At 43.5% G+C, this 15941-nt stretch overlaps 1 protein-coding gene across 1 annotated transcript in view; it reads left to right on the forward strand.

Annotated features, from left to right (window-relative positions):
- The window catches only part of LOC139655818 (leucine-rich repeat-containing protein 49), a 42193-nt gene that overhangs the window by 2534 nt on the left and 23718 nt on the right, over window positions 1-15941 (forward strand). The window contains exons 6-8 of the mRNA XM_071533186.1: window positions 370-436; window positions 5161-5304; window positions 13520-13581. Coding sequence (XP_071389287.1) covers window positions 370-436; window positions 5161-5304; window positions 13520-13581 — 273 coding nt within the window. The remainder of the gene's footprint in view (window positions 1-369; window positions 437-5160; window positions 5305-13519; window positions 13582-15941) is intronic.

Raw genomic sequence — 15941 nt, forward strand, 5'->3', positions numbered from 1 at the left:
TGTGTAAACCATGGTCAGCCTCCCTAGGGAAAAAACCTTAATACTCTTCCCTGACAATCAACTGTCCTCTGCCTGGCAACCATTGAAATACCAGCTCATTGCTACAGTAACACTTAACATAACATGAACAAATGTCGAAAAGTTAATATGAGATATGAAAAAAATGAAAAGAAACTAAAGATGGAGTGTGTCTATGATACTAATAAAATTAGCAATATGATGGCTTTTGACACACTGACATATTTACAGATGTCTGCTGTTTGAAATTTGCAAAAATGAGTTGTTCACATACTATGTGTTATTTATTTACATTTTCTGCTAATTTTCTTTAGAGTTCTAATTGTGTTACTTTTTCCCCTTACTTCACAGAGTCCATAAAATATGCTGTCTGGAAAGCCTGTCCAAACTGGATGTCCTGGATTTGCATGGCAATCAGGTACTTTGTCTCATGTCTGCGAATGAGTTGATTTGATTGTCTGTCCTCCACTATCCACCCGCCTACTGTACAGCATGGGTGTATTTAGTCTTGCTAATTTAGTTGCCCATACTGTAACGGGAGCCTGTGATATCTAGCTGTGAAGTTCAGCAGGAGTGGAATGGCTCTTCCACCTCCTCCACACTGCCTGTAACTAGCGGTTTGTTATGTTAGATGCAGCACTCTAAGTGCTAGGGTCAAACAGTCTTGACAGCAGGAGACCAGGCACAAGAATTAATGTTGTCAGGCCTGTTCAAAACCCTCTATTTAATCCCATTGGCCTGTACCATGATGCCTATTCAGGGCAGCCAAACTGTCTACTTGTCACTCTCTGACATCTTTTAAATAGCAGAGCTCCATTTTGTAGATTGAATGCCCTAATCTATTAGACATGAATGCAAAATGTATGGGAATCCTTTTCCTTGTGGTATTGCAACATCTTTTTGAGCCAGAATCTGACGGATATCATGATCATCCTTCTACTTACCTCAGCTTTTAGGAACTGCAGCATGAAGTGCTTCAACATTTCTTCCAGTTCCCACCATTGTTAGAGAACAAAGGATTGAAAGACATCAGAACCCATAAGCTCTTGTCTGGCGTCTACTCCCACATCCATTTCCTCAACGATCCTACCTTAATTTATTCAACAGGCACAACTGTTCCTGTGTTTTAAACAGCCCGGGAAAGGCTTTGTAGCGTAGCAGATTATGCTGCTCTTCAATTAATCTGACTCTAAATCTATTACTGGGAGCCATTCCCCCAGCCTCCACAATAGCACCTGGCCCACATCCAAAGATATTAAAAGCCTGAGAAGTCAAAGGATGTCAGTAACACTGGTGTCAGATGAGGATTTTAACAGCTCCTGGAAGAGGAGGAGAGAATAGAAAGCCTTCCCTTAGTCATATTAGTGTTTTGCCAGCATCCCGCCTACACCGCTCCTCTGAGAGCTACTTCAGAGCCCTGCTGAGACTCCCTCCCTCTCTGATGTTGGCTGCTCTTTGCATGTGCCGGAATCCCAATTACTATTCAATGACTACACAATGTTATGTTATTCCACCCGACAGAGGTTGCTTTCCAGTCACTGTTGGCCTGAAAACACTGTCCGCTTGTCCTCTTCTCTTACTGCATGTGTGCTTCTCCCAGTGCAGAGCTGTTACTTGAGACAATTCCGGTGACGCGTGAAAATGAAATGAGTGACTTGAGAATGAATGAACGAATATAATCTTCGGTACTGGCCCCATCTGTAATGAGAGCAAACTGCATGCAGAGTTGGCTGTTTGTTAGCAGGCGGCTATTGAGGGTCAAATGATAAGGTTGCTTTTCACTCAATGACCTCAAAACACTGTCTACTTGTGTGTGCTTATGCCAGTACACAGTACCTTTTTCAACATATCAGAGACTTGACCACTTGACCAAGATGATGAAATGAGTGAAGTTTGAGTGAGTGAGTGAATGAATGAATGAATCAATCAGTGAATCAACAAATGAATGAATCCTTGGCTCTAATCTAATGTCAGTACAGATACTAGCTGCTTGTGTTCTTTTCTTATGTGTGCGTGCTTTTCCCCAACACACTACTGTCACAAGCGTCTCTAACCACAAGCAGTAGATCACTTTCCCCCTTTCATCCTCCCATCCTCTGGCAGAGAGGCTCACATCACTCCCAGCCTATCCTTTTTACCCAGAAGGGCCATTTGTTTCTGTGGCAGGATGTTGTTATATTTCCAGTTTGTTGGATCTATTCAAAAGGGGATATTCTCTTTGGGAGTGTAGAACATCCAACCCACACTTGGCCTCAGTGACCAAGTGTTGGGGTTACAGTGTGACTTCACATTGTTGAATAAGCATCCTTTAGTCAGGCAGTGATGCCTCCCGGTTTGGGCAGTTGAGTACTCACGGGAGATAGCTGATGCTCTCCAGGGTATATGAAGCAAAGATAAAGTGTAACACAGTTGGAGAAGTCGGTTGAATTCACTTCCAAGGTAGAAATAGTATCCGTCATCCAAATCAAGAGCATGGCTTTGATTAGGCTTGACTGGTAGTGCGGGAAAGTGTCATGTTGATAAGTACGGGACTCAAGGTTAGGGTGAGCTGGGACGGGGTCTCACCCCGAGAGGAAGCTGTAGTCTTTGCTTTCATGAATGACATCTTGAACGCAAGGTAATCTGTTTTTGTGCCCTCTTCCCTGACAATAGAGGCCTTTCAGGGAGTGTTTGGAGTGTGATTACCAGTGGTTACCATTTTGGAGGAGTGACACCGAGAGGGGAGGGTGTAATGTTATCACCTCGTCCACCCTGATCTTGTTCATCCACCGCACTGAACATAACCATTTACTTTTCTCAGGGTGGAAGGGGTGATAATGTTACTATTTCCCTTTTTGTTGGCGTGTCCCGCATAACCATTGGTATCCACTCTCCAAGCATTCTGAGACAGGCCTCTATTGTGCTTTTGAACCAGTAATGTTTTATTCACATCCTAAAGAATTATTTTGCAAGGTGTAACAAGCTACGTAGACACTACCTAAGTCTTTTACAATCTCACATACTATACAGTCGTGGACCCCAGGAAGACTAACCTTTTTCCTGTGCATTAGGCTCTATAGGGACCCAACATAAATAATAAACAATACAGATAAGATATTTTTCATAACCTAGAGGGGATAATCCAAGCAGGAAAACCACTTTAACATATTTTGGATGCCTGACCTGCACCAACGGAAAGCACCTAAGTTGTGGTCTGTAACACTAGATCCTTAAATATTTTCATATGAGATTATCCAATCTACTCCGCTGAGAGACAAGCGTAGATAGAGGGGATGATGTTTCTGTGTGGTGACAGGTTTGATGTGGACGCCGGTCCTGCTTAGGTCAGTGATGTCCCAGCCTTGGCCTAAGATCATGTTAACCCTGCAGTGCCTCTGTCAGTGTGTTGTTGTTGTTTTTTTAAATTTACACAGGAAAAGTTTGCTTTTTCATCCACTCCCTGCTTCACATGCATTTACACACTTTCCAACTAGGTTTCCCCAGCCTTTCCTGTGATTTGAACCAGAAATCTTCCAGTCACAAGCCTGCTTCTCTATAACCTTTGGGCTACCACTGTCCTGTTGGTGTGTGGGGAATGTGTGTTGACTGTGGGTGTTCCCCGGAGCTGTAAGACCACAACATAACTAGTGTGAAGCCATTTGAATGCAGCCCGATGTCCTCACTCTGTTGTATCCATCAGCAGCGAGGCTGTTTGGAGTGGACTTAATGCACTGCGGTTATTGTCATTTTGTTTTAACTGTGCTGCCCACCTGTACACACATTGTCAGTACAGCTGGACAGGGAAGCCACACACAGCCACACAAAGTTTCAGCTGAAAAAGGATGATGAAGTATTTCTCAACATCTCTCTTGAAGCCTTTGAATTTAGAAAGCACGCCGTCTTCCACAGGCCCTCCTCAACTTCATCTGAACATCTGTGCATTTTCAATACATCTCTGTGTCTAGTTTGGGAAAGCATATGATAACATAAGTTGTGTCAGCATGTTTTGTTCTTAACATATGGTGTGCTGACAAGTAACGCAAATGTGCGTTCTCAAAAGAGAGTCAGATGTTGAAAATGACACATTCCTTTTTTTAAGAATGCACTTCTAATCTGCTTCTCATTAAAAATCTTCCCAAATATACCTCCTTTGTTTGCCTCTGTGTCTATCCTTCATTGCATCAAACCTACTGTAGGAATCTTTCTGATGAGCCCATTTAACCTTTGAACTGTGGCGAGCCTTGGGTATTGTATTTGGAGGGAACTGGTGACCTTTTGACCCCTTCCTCACACATACAGTGTGCACTATAGAGGGGCAAACCCCTCAATGTCAGAATAACAGCCACTGGGGATTCTCCTGAACTAGTTAAGAGTTTCATTCTGACAGGGGCCCTAAGTATCCCTCTCTCCCACAGATTGATTTGGCAGAGAGAGATAGAAAGAGAGAGAGAGAGAGAGGCCGGGGGCAGATAAGATTTCACTATCGACCGGCATTCTATTCAGTTAAATTTAAGTCCTTGTTTGTTACTGTTTTGACGGTGAAACTATGATAAGGTCAAACAGGAGTCACTGGCTTGATGTGAACTGAATATCAGGGCAGCGTGGAATAGTTCACTCTGAGGTTCATGAGAGTAATGGAGATGTCATTTCTGTTTTAGCTTCATTTAGCAGAATGTATGTAGCCCCAGGCATTGCAAAGAAAATGGGACACAGTGGTTGCTAGCTTACTTGCACCCCAAAACTATTTAGCTCTTTGTTTTCTTTTATACTTTCAGACTATATATACCCAAGCTGTCTGAACATTTGCAGTTAGGCTGTGCTACCAGTCTCTCTTGATGCCTTTTAGCATTAGAAAAGTTATGAATTCTTACCAGTTTACAGTCTGTTGAGAGCAGAGATAGCTAAATATGTAAATGTTGGAAAGACTAATATCATAACAGCCTAAAACATGCTAAATAGATGTTTAGACTTGGTTCACCGCTGACCATACAATATGTGGTTTGCATGGGAATCTACAAATAGGGGATGAGTGTGTGCCACTCAAGTGTGTTCTGCTCACATAGCCCTGCCTCTCTGTGTGTATCTAGATTGTTATTATCTAGATTATTGTTTTGCCTTATTTGATTGCACACACTATCTTTGTCTCATGTTTCTTTCATCCAGATCTCCCAGATAGAGAACATGTCTCACCTGAGTGAGCTGCGGGTGTTGAACTTGGCGGGAAACAGCATCTCCAGAGTGGAAAACCTGCAGGGCCTGGACTCTCTGACCGAACTCAACCTGCGACACAACTGCATCTCTGTCGTGGTGAGCAGCCTCTTCCTCCCATTCCTGACTGCTGAAGGGTGGGATTTACATAATGTAGCCACTGTAGAAGTCATACATTTTATTTACTGCAAGCTTGCTGCACTACTCTGCCCTACGAAGGCAAAAGGCAGCAACTGCTCAGAGTGAAACTGAGAAAAAAGGCTTTAAAGTTTTCATTACTGCCCCACCAAATCACTTGTAAGAAGATTGTTGATATTGTGTGATCTGTTGACTGAGAGAGGGGTATTCTTTATCCTCGTGTCCTCCTCTGACCGACCAAATGCTGACATACAAAACAAAATCAAATTTTCAACCAAGACTGTTCCTGCCTTTTTCTTTTATAGGGCATTACTGCTGCACTTTTGCTCCACCTCCGAGTGGACATTCAGAAAATTGTGTTTTACTTCTCTATTCAGTGAAAATGCAAATAATGTCTGACAAAAGGTAGAAATATTATAGCTGTGTGTTAAAATATACCAGTTCTACCTACAGCAATTGAGAGTGAACAGGCTGCAGTGTTTGTTGCAGCACTAGTAAGTAAGATGAGTGCAGGATAGATGCAGAGCAGTGGACGTTTTTGATGGCTAGCGCTAGCCTATACCCCAGAAAGGGGGGGTTGACTGTAGCTGTTTTGCACTTCAAGGCCTGTGTGTGTGTATACTGAGGCAGCTGTGCCGTGTCTGATCCGTAGGCCTCATACTAATGCACTGTACAGATGTAACGGCTCAGGCTGTAATGATTCAAACCTGGCCCCAGATCGTAAACACTTCAGCTGCCCTGTCGTCTGTAAGAGCCGGGGACGGTGCTCACTTCAGGTGTGTAATGTCTCCTGCGCTGGAGCAGTTAGCACTCTGTGCTGCTGCGGCTGCCAATGATAACATATGGACGATTCCAACCGCATTCTGATGAACACACACATGCACACACACACCCCGACACACTTTCCTTAGGTTTGTTTTTACCCCACGGCATCTGCGAAAGATGTGAATGATAACATGCGCTGGTAGCTCCCAACATCTTTCATCCTTTTGTCATCCTCTTGGAACGGGTCCTTTGCATGGTTACTGGTCGGCTGTGTTATGGGATCACATGTAGCCTTTTTCCACTGTCACAAAACAACAAACACAGGAATTATATGAAGAGAAGCCTCGGAAAAAAAGTCTCTGGTGAAATTTATCTTGTTGGTGTTACCCAGGGAGACGTAGCTCATTACCCACAACCTCCCGCCGACTTTGTGGCTCAGTGGAAGTGAAACTGGATATTCTAAAAACAGAAATTCACTCCCCTTGGTTTCTATAGTTTTAATCTGATAAACAGAACAGTGCATGCCTAAACAGGCCCCTTCATTTGTATGCAAATCCCCCAAGCCCTCTGCTGCTTCGTGGGGTGGAAAATAAGAACGCAATCCAGCATTGTGTCTTATCAACAGAAACCCCTCACCGCCGCTCACCCTGCCCGCTGCCTCAAAGTTGTGATCGAGCAACGCTTCCACTCCTAATTGTCGGATGTAACGTTTTATTGGATGCGCAGGAGGGAGAAAAGAAAAATCCCACCTCTCAGCAGATTCTCCGGTCTCTGTCATTAGAGGTGTTTGCTGCCAAGTGCTTAAAGCAGGCGCAAAGTAAATAACCATCCTCCTCCAGGTGTCCAGGTTTTCCCTCTCATTCAAGACAGATGTAAAGTGGAGTTTTGGACAGGAAAAGACGCTGTGAGTGAGTTTCAAAATACGTTTAAGACTTACATATATGTTGGGCTCAGCCATCCTACATAAAAATGTTATAATTATATGTATACGTCTACACATCTAGACACTTTCTGTAGATATGTATGGCCCTCTGTAGACCTGTTAATGTATTTTCAAGCAGATTTTTCATGTATATATGCTTTAATTTCCATATATTGTTTTTTTCATATTCTTATATTCTGCTCATTTGTTATACAGTATATTGTGCATATATACTGATATATTGGTAAACTTAATTTCACCCTTTTTGTCCCAGTAAGTTCTACTGACTGCTGCTATTTTGCACTTTCTAAATGCTGTAATCCATACTTACTCAGTACATCCTGTTACTGTCTCAAATTGTGTACATGTATGCACAGCAGCTGACATTCTAGCACAGAACAGCCAAGGCCTATTGTGTGCCAACTAAGCCCGTATCTCAAATCCACGCTATTGAAAGAGCCGCCACAATACCCAGTAGCTCACAATCGTTGAAACTCCCCCAACGCACACATGTACCTGTGTGTTTATTTGAGCGCCTTTCATGCTCCTTTGTGGTGTGTGTCGTTGCGTGCAGCAGAGACAGCGGTGATGAGAGGTAGCGCTGTGTTTGTGTGAGTAATGCCTCTGCCAGAGCTCGGTATAACTGTGAAAATGAACACACGCAAGCTGTCAGTGAGCAGAGGGTGGAGCTGAGATGAAGAGGTGAAGGCACGGACACACACACTCAAATATACACACCCACAGGCATACAGGCACACATACAGTAGCGCAGGTACACACACACACTCGCATAGGATTCTGTCAGCCGATTGGCTCTGATCAATTGGGTTTTTGGAAGAAGAGACCACATTGGTGGGCTTTTGTTATGCAGCACATCAGCCCAGTGATGACATCACTCTGTCTGAGACAGGGATGCTATATTTAGTCTCAGACAGAGCACTGTGGCTGCTTCACCAGCAGCCAGGCAGAGACTGGCAAAGACAGAAACTCTGAGACTGGTGTAGGGTCAGTATAAGGCAGCGCTGGATGGCATGACTTGCAGTTTTAAGAGAAGGAAAGAGAACACACCCTTGGATTATTGAAGTGCTGGCTGCAGCATTTTGCAGCTACCACAACAAAAAGTGTCCGCACACTCACATTCTTATTCAGTGTGTCAAACAACCAACGTTTTGACATCTTCATAAGGATTATAGTTTCAGTTTCTCCATACATCATAAATGACTAATTCTGTATTTTAGTATTCTGTATTTTTGATCACCTGAAGTGTAACTGTGTGTTCATCAGGGTTTCTGTAGTCACTTGGCGTCTGTATCTCTGTAGCAGACAGTTTTTGCCTCTGTGGGACTACACCAGCAGGCAGTTCTGCTAATGCTCAAGTAAGCACTCTCAGAGTGGTAAGATGATATTCCCTGGGTTGTAATTAATCTACAGTGAATTATGTGAGAGCTGACTCTTAGGAGGGGTGGCTTTACGCTCAACAGGCAACAAAGTAAGACACAGGGTCTGAAATCTACTTACATGGCACATGTATGGCACTTTTTTTTTTAAAGCAGAGCAAGAAATCCGCTTGTCTTAGTAGGTTTATTCAGACAGTAGGGAAGCTGGATGGGAGACTTGGGGTTGCAGTGGGATTTGATCCAAGGCCAGCAGGGGTACATGTGGTTCCAGAGGCAGGGGTCTGAACTGTTACACCATGTTTGGGCATCATGTGTGATTAAAGCATCAATGCTGAGGCTACTTAATGTTGTTTAATGTTGCCCTACAGTATTGTTGCCCAAAAGGTTTCCCTGTGTATTAATGTCTGTACCTGTTTTAACTAGACATGTTGTTGGGATAGATAACACACTGTTAAGGTTTGGATCGCATTCTTTTTCCAGTCTGTAGCATAATTTTACATTTACATTTTAGGCATTTAGCTGTGGCTTACAATGGGTGCAATAGTAGAATGAGTTTAAATTCATAGATCGCCAAAATTATAATTAAAATTATATAATTGTAAGACAGAAGTTCTAGGAAAATAATAAAATAGGAGCTAAGGAGAGAGGCAGAATGGTTTCTTTTGTTTGAGCATCCTTTGTCAGCTGAAAAAATGTTACCTCAATTAGACTCCATGACTGTAACACCGCCTACACAGGATGAGCATTTGAAGTTGTCACAGAGTATGAGACAGCACTCGTAACACATTATAACACAGGTGGCTGTGTAGAAATAGGAACAGCTGAAGTGCTGAAGCACCATGAAGTGAATGCCTATCAGTGGTGTGCCATCCTGGTTATTGGAGCAGTTAGCGACCGTGAATTGAATTTGTTATGATAGGCAAGCACATCCCCCCTTCTGGTTTTGCTTTATTATTTTAATGAATACCAAGATAGGAAATTGATGACAACCACCAGCTGGAACATTTTGGCCAAAGCTGGCAAGTTAGTCTAGCCTCCATGTTAGCCGTTTTCTGTGGGGGGGTTGATTTCCCCCTAACCAATCACTAGTATCCGGCATATCCGGCCGCTCTGATGTTATTTTCAGTTACACTGATGCTGGGCATATTTATGTACTAACTTCACCAAGAATGTCGGTCGTTTTAGACAAAAATATTGTCTTTGCAAAGACAATATGTTGAACGAACGGTTCAAACTTTAGTCCCGCCCACAAAGGCACTGATTTGCTTGATTGTTTCTCAGAGCTAGAACACGCCGTTGACTAGAGCAGTGGTTCCCAACCCAGTCCTCAAGGACCCCCTGTCCTGCAAGTTTTTATTCCATCTTTACTCTTGCACACCTGATCCCACTGGGGCCTACACATTTTCATGCTGCTCTGTTCAGGTAGATCTGTCTCTACCAATCAGCATTAAGACCTTAACTGGATCAGGTGCGCAAGAGTAGAGCTGGAGCCAATACTTGCAGGAAAAGGGGTCCTTGAGGACTGGGTTGGGAAACACTGGACTAGAGCAACACCAGACTCACCAAATCTGAAGAGTGGGCGGGACGCAATTCAGGAGTCTGGAACCAGGCTAACGTTAGTCTGCTCTGAAGAAGGAAAAAGCATTGTACGCTCTAGCGCCATATGCATGGTATATTTTACTGACAGTGTGGTGCAATGCTTTTTTCTTCTTTCATATATCTGCATCATGTTTCATGTTGAGATTTTTGTGCCAGTGATCAGCACCACATGAACTTTCTTTCGGTGTGCGTAACTCCCACACAAACATTAGTCTGCTCTACCACTTTTGCAGGTAACTGACCATCACTTAGAGGTTCTTCTCTTTTCCTGAAAACATTCAGGTTGATAAAATAGTGATAAGTGTCTGGTAACCAAAAAAAGGTTTCCTGCCATGATAAATAACCATTAATTTCCCTATGTACAATGCTTTACTTCTGGACATATGGTATGATACAACCTCCGGAAATTGGATTCTTTTTGTGTTCTACATGACATGCTTGGCTTGTAAAATATTTAAAGTGGTGGATGAATTTTGTAATGCATCAGCCACTGTAACCAGTGGCAGAAAAAAACTTGATAACCCCCCCACCTTCTTTCAGGGATAAGTTCAACAGTCTAAGAACAGACCACTGCTCCTCAAGGCCTCTTGCTGTGGTAACTTCAGCTCTTACATAGTCCAGTGGCTCATCCGATAGCATCTACTGAAACACATGTAATAAAGTTACAGAGAAAGGTTACTTGTGTCACTCATGACAGAGGCTCGATCCCAACCCCCTCGCCACAATCACACACTGACATATTGACTTATTTTACTGTGATATTTAAAAACATTTAGCACTGGGAAATCAATTAATCCACATATTGACGCACTGGCAAATTTGAAAGTAACCTTTTACAGGTTATTGGCATTGTGTGCAGGCCGTACTCAGCCCACCCTTGTTGACCGATGCTGTACAGAGGTGATGAAGGAGTGCAGTAGATCGAGTTTACATTTCAAAAACAGTTCTCAACAAAACAGTTTTCTTATACCAGTGCAGGAGGAGGCCATATGGGGGTCACATGTGTTCATGTGTTTTGTGCCTGAAGGGGTGACTGTCCTGTACTGCCTGCCTGCCTACTTGCCAGCCTCTCTTGCTTCAGGACAACTCAGTGCGAAGATGGAAAATATCCAGTGTGGTAATGACTCTGAGCTGCACCACTGAAAGATATCCTAAGCTCAGAGAAGACAATCAAGTTTTAAACTTATTGACTTTAGGCTCTTTTATGGAATACTTTTCTGTTAAGATAATACTCTTGGAAGGGTAGAAAGTCACTAACAAAGCCTGTCTCTGGTCTTAATGAGTTGAGACATGTTTCCTTTGTTGGTGGTGGTTTGTGTAACTTGTTATGAGTTGTTTAATGTAGGCCCCTTTATTGTCTGTTCATATGCTTACAACATGTGTTATTCATCGAGCCATTGATCTACAAACACTTAATGCTGCCCCACTGGTATACTAAGCCAGTGATCAGTAAGGCTTCACTCCTTCACTTTAAAAAATATCAAATTATCAACTAACAGCCATTAAGATTATTAACTAATCTGGTATTGGATAACCAAGAAATCACTGAATTTGCTTCTCTCACATGACTCTCCTCCTGCAAATGAGTTCACTTAACCACCACTTTCATCATCATGTGTACATGTGTGAAAAGTATGGTGATGTGCTTGTTATATTTCAGGAAATAACTTAATGAAAATCTTATAAACAACTAATTGATGAAGAAAGTCAACTGAACCATTTGTATGCTCTTAGTTGACAAGAGGGGGCAGCCCAGGTCCTGTAGAGGCAAGGCTGTTGTTGAGTCTATAGGAAGTCTGCAGATGAGAAAGGTAACATAATCCTTTCTGTAACCAGAGAATTTTGAAGAGTTTTTCTTCTCTCTTGAACTTCTGTATCAGGTTCAGTAGACGGGTTGCAGCCAGACACAAAGTCACTCACTCACTGATCCTATGCAAGGATTCCATGGCTCAAACTGATCAGTATTGCAATAGTATTGACATGACTGCAATACATTTTCATTGCAACTTTGATTGACTGATTTCACAGATCTAGAAAAAAACGGCGTAATACATTTGTTTTAGTTTATGCGTGCATCGTCAACGCAGCATTGGTAGAAATCCAACACATGCTGCACCTGCATTGCAAGGCGTTGCAACGCAATGATGCAGCAGTAACAGATTCTCTCATTTGAACTGAATGAACTTCCATCGCAGTGCTGCAAGATTTTCACAGCAGCTGTACAACTCAGTGGCTGAGTTAACCCAGGCTGTAGTGCTGAGTAAAGGCAGCCTTGACTGTGGGCAAAAATAGCCATGGCTGGTCAGAGGCACACTACATCATTCACTGTGCATCTAAACACCCACCACACACACACACACACACACACACACACACACACACAAAACACTGTCAGAAAGGCTCCAGCACTGCTCCTTTGTTTTCATTTATTTACTAAAGTGGGCATATGGGCCTTTGAAATGGGTGGGAGGAGGATGGGTGAGTGTGCGTATGTGTGTGGGTGGGTGTGTACAGTGTTGTACTGTATTCTGTGGAGGAGCTAGCATAGCCTAAACGCTCAGCTAATGTATCATTTGAATGGAGACAGGCAACAGTGCTGGAGGAGGCTGCGAGGCGGCGGCTGCAATATGGGCTGACGCTGACGCAGCTCATTCAGGCTGCTGCTGGGAGTGTCCGCTCCCCTCTGCTCCCACCAACCCTGCCCACACACACACACACACACACACACACACACACACACACACACACACACACACACACACACACACAGCGCAGACCTTGCCCCTGCTGAACATGCTTCCCCTCCCACACTGTCATCTGGTTAGCTGGAGTCGCGGTGGTTGTGACATTGCCTATGTGTCCTGTTGAGCTTGCCAGCCAGCTGCTGCTCTTCATCGCCCCTCCCACCCCTCCAGAAAACCCTCCATTGATTTTGATGCTCATCCTGCCTGATGAAGAAACAGATGCCTCCTCCGGACCAAAAACCCCCGCAATCAATTCCTATTGAACAATTCAAACGTAATTCTATCGTGCCCTATCTATTGTTCTTGCGTGATGGGCTAGCTAGCTGCTCTGCGTCTGTGTGTGTGACTGAATGTGTGTGTGCTTCCAATAAGCCGTGCGGGTTAGCCTCCTGCAGCAGGGGATCTCTGCATTAGCGCAGCACACACTTCGCACTCCCTCCCCTCCCCCCTTTTCTCCTCATGCTCTCTCTCTCTCTCTCTCTCTCTCTCTCTCTCTCTCTCTACCGCCCCTCCTCTCCGTGTGCAGACGAGGCAGTGTGCTGTATGTGTGTGCGTGTGCATGCGCAGGGCGGATGAGGCTGCTGTATGCTGGCGCTGAGAGCTGCAAGGTGACTGAGGGAATGGAGAGGGATGGGGAGCTATGAGCCACGCGCAGTGACGATGCAGTGCCCTCTTCCCGAGCACTTTCTCCTCTCCTCATCCCTCCATCTCTCTCTTTTTCCTCTCCCTGTTTCTCTGTTTCTTTCTAGACTGAGGTGGACCGCCTGCCCCGCTTGCAGCGCCTCTTTCTCAGCTGCAACAACATCGCCAGGTAAGAGCTCCTACTGCTTAACTCCCTCCTCTCCGCAGGACAGGGACAGGGACAGTGGCTGGCCAGCGCCACGTCCCCTCCCTTGGCTCTGGGCTGGGCCTGGCCAACATGCTGCAGGCAACACACACTCACACACACACACACACACACACACACACACACACACACACACACAAAGGACAGGATTGCTGTGGTGGGCAGTCTCTGCAACCTACAGACTGACAACCTGTGTTCTTTATTGTTGGTAATTAGCATGCCGTTACCTAAGTAATGGCTGCGACAGTGTTTTAAGTTATTTAGGCAACAGGGGAGGAGGGTGAGAGAGGGGAGCTCACTTGCACAGAGAATGAATGACAGATTTGGAAATTGAGGGATTTTAAAAGCAGCGTTGCTAGGTGAGAGTGTGTTGCATGAATCTATTTTGTTGCTTAGCGTGAACATCAACCCTCCTATACACACTTTTTCAATCACTGTGCTCTGTGTTTTTTTTTTTACTCCTGCCTCTCTGAGCCAAGTATAAACAGTCAGAGGTGTCAGAGAGTTTACTTGTTAAGGCAACGCAGGCTTCCCAATGAATGAGGCTGCCTCAGTATTGTGTTTGCCTGGAGGAGGGGCCTGTCTGTGGGATTCAGAGTAGGACAGCATTACCATCAGCCTCCTGGACCTCAGTCACCTTGTGCTGTGATAGATCTGACCTGACGTTTCAAAGCCAGCACCCTGCTCAAGTGTCTGTATGATTCAGTACCTGGCACACCCTAATAAAGAGCATCAGTCATTGTCTTTATGATGGCGAAATACACAACAAATAATGTTGATTTGGATTCTTGGTCTCTTTAGGGCTTTACAGTGTCATTTTATTCAGGATATGATATCATTATCAGACTCAATTACATAATACTTCGACTTGTTTTTTGGTAGTTCATGGTGAAGGGATTAAAAACATTTCATCAGTGAATCAAAGTTGCAATAAAAATGTATGTTGCAAAATATATAATGAATAACCACACCTGATCAGTTTAATATGTTTGAACTCTACAATGGAAAAATGCTGGAAAAATATTTCCTCAGCATGATTATTGAAAATACCCATCCCTACTTTGAATCTCAAGTTGCACATGAGCTCCTATGAATTAAAATGGTGGCAGTGTAGAAATCTGGTATGTCTACCTTTTGTAACTGTACAATGCTGATAGGATAACAGTTGCTCTCTGTTGCTAGGGAGAGAGGGAGAACAGACATGTCTTCTTGGTGCGGTCAGTCAAAGCCTAATGGAGGGCACTGGAGCAAAAATCCTTTTAGAAAATAAATATTCTATTTATAACAATATGGTATTTGACATAACATATTTGAGTTTTATACTTGCCTGGAATACATACCTGATTTAAGTTACCCACCTTGCAGGAGGATCAAAAAAGGTGAAGTAGATGGAAAAAGGCTGGGGGAATAGAGTCCTAGCTGAAGTTGGAAGCTACAGTTTCCAACCACACCCCACTCTACACACAAACATTTTCGACATTCAGTTCTGATTGTACAATGTTGTTTTGGGTTCGAAAGTTCAAGGTTCTCAGTTAGTTTATTGGAAAATATGATAAAACAAGCAATGGAGAACCGACATGGACCTTCAAGAGCATTCCAGAACAGGTGCATTGACACATTTCACTACTGCAAGGACTGAGTGGCTGTATCATAGTAATAATACTACAGTAAGAGGGCATTGTTTACTGTGATTATGGGTACAACAATGATGCAATAGATAGGAGACGCAGCTGAGTACCATCAGCATCTCTGAAGTACCCATAATCACTGTGAAGAACGCCCTCTTGGTTATTATTGCTAGAATATAGTGCCCTCGGGTATAATGGCTGGTAAACAATGCATAAAATGCATGTATGCTGTCTGAAAAATGAACTAGTTCTTTGGTTACTGCAATAATTAGCATGGAACCACTGTCATTCCACCAGCTAACTGTGCTTTATATGAATTATGAGATTTTTTGGAACACATCTGATTGCTTATGAATCATTTGTTGAGGTCATTATCAAAAAGTAGTACAACAGAATCTCCACTTCAGTGCCTCACACTGGCACTGTTTTTTCTGACTACTTAAATTAATATATGAATTGTGAAATTTTCCTTTGCATCTGACTGAGCTCCAATGCTAATTCATGTGCTTGTTCCGTGCACAGTGCCTCCTAATGGGCTCCACGAGGCTCATATTTGTTCCTTAATGTTTTTGCATGCTTTAAGACTCAGTCAAAGTTATTACCTAAGCCTCTCTAAAAGCCAAGGAAACCTCCGGGTATGGTCAGACATATAGCAGTGGAATAGTTCCAGAAGTAGTTCCAGGCAAATCATTCATC

The sequence above is a fragment of the Centroberyx affinis genome, unplaced genomic scaffold (genome assembly GCF_046629955.1).
Source record: "Centroberyx affinis isolate AG114_WGS23_722 - 3 ecotype Tasmania unplaced genomic scaffold, CSIRO-AGI_Caff_v1 ptg002337l_1, whole genome shotgun sequence".
Taxonomy (NCBI): domain Eukaryota; kingdom Metazoa; phylum Chordata; class Actinopteri; order Beryciformes; family Berycidae; genus Centroberyx; species Centroberyx affinis.